The sequence below is a fragment of the Oncorhynchus tshawytscha genome, unplaced genomic scaffold (assembly GCF_018296145.1).
Source record: "Oncorhynchus tshawytscha isolate Ot180627B unplaced genomic scaffold, Otsh_v2.0 Un_contig_4521_pilon_pilon, whole genome shotgun sequence".
NCBI classification, from domain to species: domain Eukaryota; kingdom Metazoa; phylum Chordata; class Actinopteri; order Salmoniformes; family Salmonidae; genus Oncorhynchus; species Oncorhynchus tshawytscha.
Window position 1 is genome coordinate 2,501 of NW_024609460.1, and position 5,000 is coordinate 7,500.

The following is a 5,000-nucleotide window of genomic DNA, read 5'->3' on the forward strand; positions in this document are numbered from 1 at the left end:
CCTCCTCCTCTCTCTCTCCTCCTCCTCTCTCTCTGCTCCTCCCTCTCTCTCTCCTCCTGCTCCTCTCTCTCTCCTCTCCTCCCTCTCTCTCCTCCTCCTCTCTCCTCTCTCCTCCTCTCCTCTCTCTCCTCCTGCTCCCTCTCTCTCTCCTCCTGCTCCTCTCTCTCTCCTCCTCCTGCTCCTCTCTCTCCTCCTCTCTCCTCTCTCTCCTCCTGCTCCTCTCTCTCCTCCTGCTCCCTCTCTCTCCTCCTGCTCCTCTCTCTCCTCCTGCTCCTCTCTCCTCCTCTTCTCTCCACCACTTGCTCCTCTCTCTCCTCCTGCTCCTCTCTCTTCTTGCTCCTCTCTCTCCTCCTCCTCCTCTCTCCTCCTGCTCTATATCTCCTGCTCCTCTCTCTCCTGTAGATAGCAGAGTTGGAGTCTCAGTGTGAAAAGGCCAACGTGGAGAAGGAGAGGAACTCTAAGCTGACTGTACGAGTTCAGGAGCTGGAGACGGAGCTGCAGGACAAGGAACAGGTGGACACACACACACACACACACACACACACACACACAGGATCACTTATGCGCTCTCACACACAAAAAACTCCTACAGACACACACACAGTCTCATGTGACTAGCCTGTAGTTTTACTGACAGACTATATGCAAATATAACCCCATTATCCCTAAGGGACATGTTATCTCTCTCTCCCCCTCTACCTGTCTCTCTCCCCCTCTACCTGTCTCTCTCCCCCTCCACCTGTCTCTCTCCCCCTCCACCTGTCTCTCTCCCTCCACCTGTCTCTCTCCCCCTCCACCTGTCTCTCTCCCCCTCCACCTGTCTCTCTCCCCCTCTACCTGTCTCTCTCCCCCTCCACCTGTCTCTCTCCCCCTCCACCTGTCTCTCTCCCCCTCCACCTGTCTCTCTCCCCCTCTACCTGTCTCTTTCCCCCTCTCCTCTCTACCTGTCTCTCCCCCCTCTCTCTCTCTCTCTCTCTCTCCCCCTCTACCTGTCTCTCTTCTCTACCTGTCTCTCTACCTACCTGTCTCTCTCCACCCCTCTACCTGTCTCTTTCCCCCTCTACCTGTCTCTCTCCCCCTCTACCTGTCTCTCTTCCCCTGTCTCCTCCCCCTCCTCTCTCCCCCCTCTACCTGTCTCTCTCTCCACTCTACCTGTCTCTCCCCCTCTCTTCCCCTCTACCTGTCTCTCTCCCCTCTACCTGTCTCTCCCCCCTCTCTCTCTCTCTCTCCCCTCTACCTGTCTCTCTCTCCTCTACCCTCTACCCCTCTACCTGTCTCTTTCCCCCTCTACCTGTCTCTCCCCGGTCTCTTTCCCCTCTACCTGTCTCTCTCCCCCTCTACCTGTCTCTCTCCCCCTCTACCTGTCTCTCTCCCCTCTACCTGTCTCTCTCCCCCTCCACCTGTCTCTCTCCCCCTCTACCTGTCTCTTTCCCCCTCTCCCCCTCTACCTGTCTCTTTCCCCCCTCTCTCTCTCTACCTGTCTCTCTCTCTCTCTCTCTCTCCCCTCTACCTGTCTCTCTGTCTCTCTCCCCCTCTACCTGTCTCTCCCCCTCTACCTGTCCTTCTCCCCTCTACCTGTCTCTCCCCCCCCTCTACCTCTCTCTTCTCCCCTCTACCTGTCTCTCTCTCCTCTACCTGTCTCTCTCCCCCTCTACCTGTCTCTCTCCCCCTCTACCTGTCTCTCCCCTCTACCTGTCTCTCTCCCACTCTACCTGTCTCTCTCCCACTCTACCTGTCTCTCTCCCCTCTACCTGTCTCTCTCCCCTCTACCTGTCTCTTTCCCCCTCTCCCTCTCTCCACCTCTACCTGTCTCTCTCCCCCTCTCTCTCTCTCTCCCCCTCTACCTGTCTCTCTTCTCCTCTACCTGTCTCTTTCCCCCTCTACCTGTCTCTCCCCCTGTCTCTTTCCCCCTCTACCTGTCTCTCTCCCCTCTACCTGTCTCTCTCCCACTCTACCTGTCTCTCTCTCCCCTCTCTCTCCCCCTCTACCTCTCTCTCCCCCTCTCTCTCTCTCTCCCCCTCTCTCCACCCCTCCTCTCTACCTTTCTCTGTTCCTAAGGAGGGGATTATTATCCAATAGAAGGTGGATATTGTTGTGGGACCTTTGATGTCAGAACAATTATCTGCTGAAGTATTACTCTCTCTCTTCCTCCGCTCTCTCTCTCAGCTCTCAGCTCTCTCTCTCTTCCTCCGCTCTCTCTCTATCTGCTCTCTCTCAGCTCTCTTTCTATTACTCTCTCTCTCAGCTCTCTCTCTTCTCCTCTCTCAGCTCTCAGCTCTCTCTCTCTTCCTCCGCTCTCTCTCAGCTCTCTCTCTCTCTCTCTCTCTCAGCTCTCTCAGCTCTCTCTCTTCCTCCTCTCTCTCTCTCTCTCTCTCTCTTCCTCCGCTCTCTCTCTCAGCTCTCTCTCTCTCTCTTCCTCCGCTCTCTCTCTCTCAGCTCTCAGCTCTCTCTTCCTCCGCTCTCTCTCTCTCTCTCTCTCTCAGCTCTCTCTCTCTTCCTCCTCTCTCTCTCTCAGCTCTCTCTCTCTCTCAGCTCTCTCTCTCTTCCTCCTCTCTCTCTCTCTCTCAGCTCTCTCTTCCTCCGCTCTCTCTCTCTCAGCTCTCTCTCTTCCTCCGCTCTCTCTCAGCTCTCTCTCTCCTCTCTCTCTTCCTCCGCTCTCTCTCTCTCTCTTCTCTCTCTTCCTCAGCTCTCTCTCAGCTCTCAGCTCTCTCTTCCTCCTCTCTCTCTCTCTCAGCTCTCTCTCTCTTCCTCCGCTCTCTCTCTCTCTCTCAGCTCTCAGCTCTCTCTCTCTTCCTCCGCTCTCTCTCTCTCAGCTCTCTCTCTCAGCTCTCTCTCTCTTCCTCCGCTCTCTCTCTCTCAGCTTCTCAGCTCTCTCTCTCTTCCTCCGCTCTCTCTCTCTCAGCTCTCTCTCTCTTCCTCCGCTCTCTCTCTCTCAGCTCTCTCTCTCTTCCTCAGCTCTCTCTCTCTTCCTCAGCTCTCTCTCCCTCAGCTCTCTCAGCTCTCTCTCTCAGCTCTCAATTCAATTTCAGTTCAAAGGAATTTATTGGCATGAGAAACATTTCCATTTCCACAGCATGTGAAATAAACTCTCTCTCCTCTCTCTCTGTGTGTAATGTCACATCAATACCAATTATCCATCAGTTTATTGCTGACTTCCGTGTTTTTATAGGTCTTCTATCTTCTTGTTGAAGAACACTCAGAGAAAAGGGGTAAAAATGTGTATTATTCCTAATATTTCCTGTGTATAGCAAATGTCTCTGGTAGTGGCAGCTCTGACTCTATACCCGGTGTTATTTCAGACCATATTAATAATGTTACTGTAATGTTACTGTAGTCATTCTACATGATACCAGGAACCCCAGGCACTGGGTCTGACTCTATACCCGGTTGTGTTATTTCAGACCATGTTAATAATGTTACTGTAGTCATTCTAAATGATACCAGGAACCCCAGGCACTGGGTCTGCCAGTAACATCGTCCCCATGTCACTTCTGACCAGCTGCCAAGCAACTGCGGCCCCAAGATGGCTGGTTTCTACGCACCCTGACAGTCATTCCAGTTCGTCCCAATGAGACTTTGAGCCGGCATGGCCGCGGTGATGGATCAATACGGATTCTGCCTGCAGACACATTTCATTAGCTGGAACCATGTTTCCATCCACAGTTATGCCAGTAAAGAGTCATACTGTATATAAAACGCTGTGATGGAAATAGGACATTTGGGGAACGATTGTATAAATGCAGACACATCATTTGTTCATTGGATCTTTTAGGTGGGATCTTTCTGTGTCTATAAAATGAATGGAGGCGGAAACGCCTTTATATAATAACCATCATAATAACCATCATAATAATAATAATAACCATCATAACAATAATAATAATAACCATCATAACAATAATAATAACCATCAATAATAATAATAACCATCACAATAATAATAATAATAACCATCATGATAATAATAACCATCACAATAATAATAATAATAACCATCATAATAATAATAACCATCATAATAATAACCGCCATAATAATACCCGTCATAATAATAATAATAACCATAATAATAATAATAATAACCATCATCATAATAACAATAATAATAATAATAACCATAATAATAATAATAATAATAACCATCATCATAATAATAATAATAACCATCATAATAACCATCATAATAATAATAATAACCATCATAATAACCATCATAATAACCATCATAATAATAATAACCATCATAATAACCATCATAATAACCATCATAATAATAATAACCATCATAATAATAATAATAATAATAACCATCATAATAACATCAGAATAACCATCATAATAATAATAACCATCATAATAATAATAATAATAATAACCATCATAATAACATCAGAATAACCATCATAATAATAATAACCATCATAATAATAATAATAATAACCATCATAATAATAACCATCATAATAACCATCATAATAATAATAACCATCATAATCATAATAACATCAGAATAATAATAACCATCATAATAACCATCATAATAATAATAATAACCATAATAATAACCATCACAATAATAATAACCATCATAATAACCATCATAATAACCAGCATAATAATAATAACCATCATAATAATAATAACCATCATAATAATAATAATAACCATCATAATAATAATAACCATCATAATCATAATAATAATAATAATAATAATAACATCATAATAATAATAATAACCATCATAATAGCCATCAGAATAATAATAACCATAATAATAATAACCATAATAATAACCATCGTAATAACCATCATAATAACCATCATAATCATAATAACCATCATAATAACCCATCATAATAACCATCATTATAATAATAACCATCATTATAATAATAACCATCATTATAATAATAACCATCATAATAATAATAACCACCATAATGCTAATAACCATCATAATAATAATAACCATCATAATAACCATCAGAATAGCCATCA

At 44.9% G+C, this 5,000-nt stretch overlaps 1 protein-coding gene across 1 annotated transcript in view; it reads left to right on the forward strand.

The window, feature by feature from the left end:
- LOC112242394 (homer protein homolog 2) overlaps window positions 1-5,000 on the forward strand; it is a gene marked incomplete at its 5' end in the record, with an annotated part of 25,959 nt that overhangs the window by 1,991 nt on the left and 18,968 nt on the right. The window contains 1 exon segment of the mRNA XM_042315416.1: window positions 403-513. Coding sequence (XP_042171350.1) covers window positions 403-513 — 111 coding nt within the window.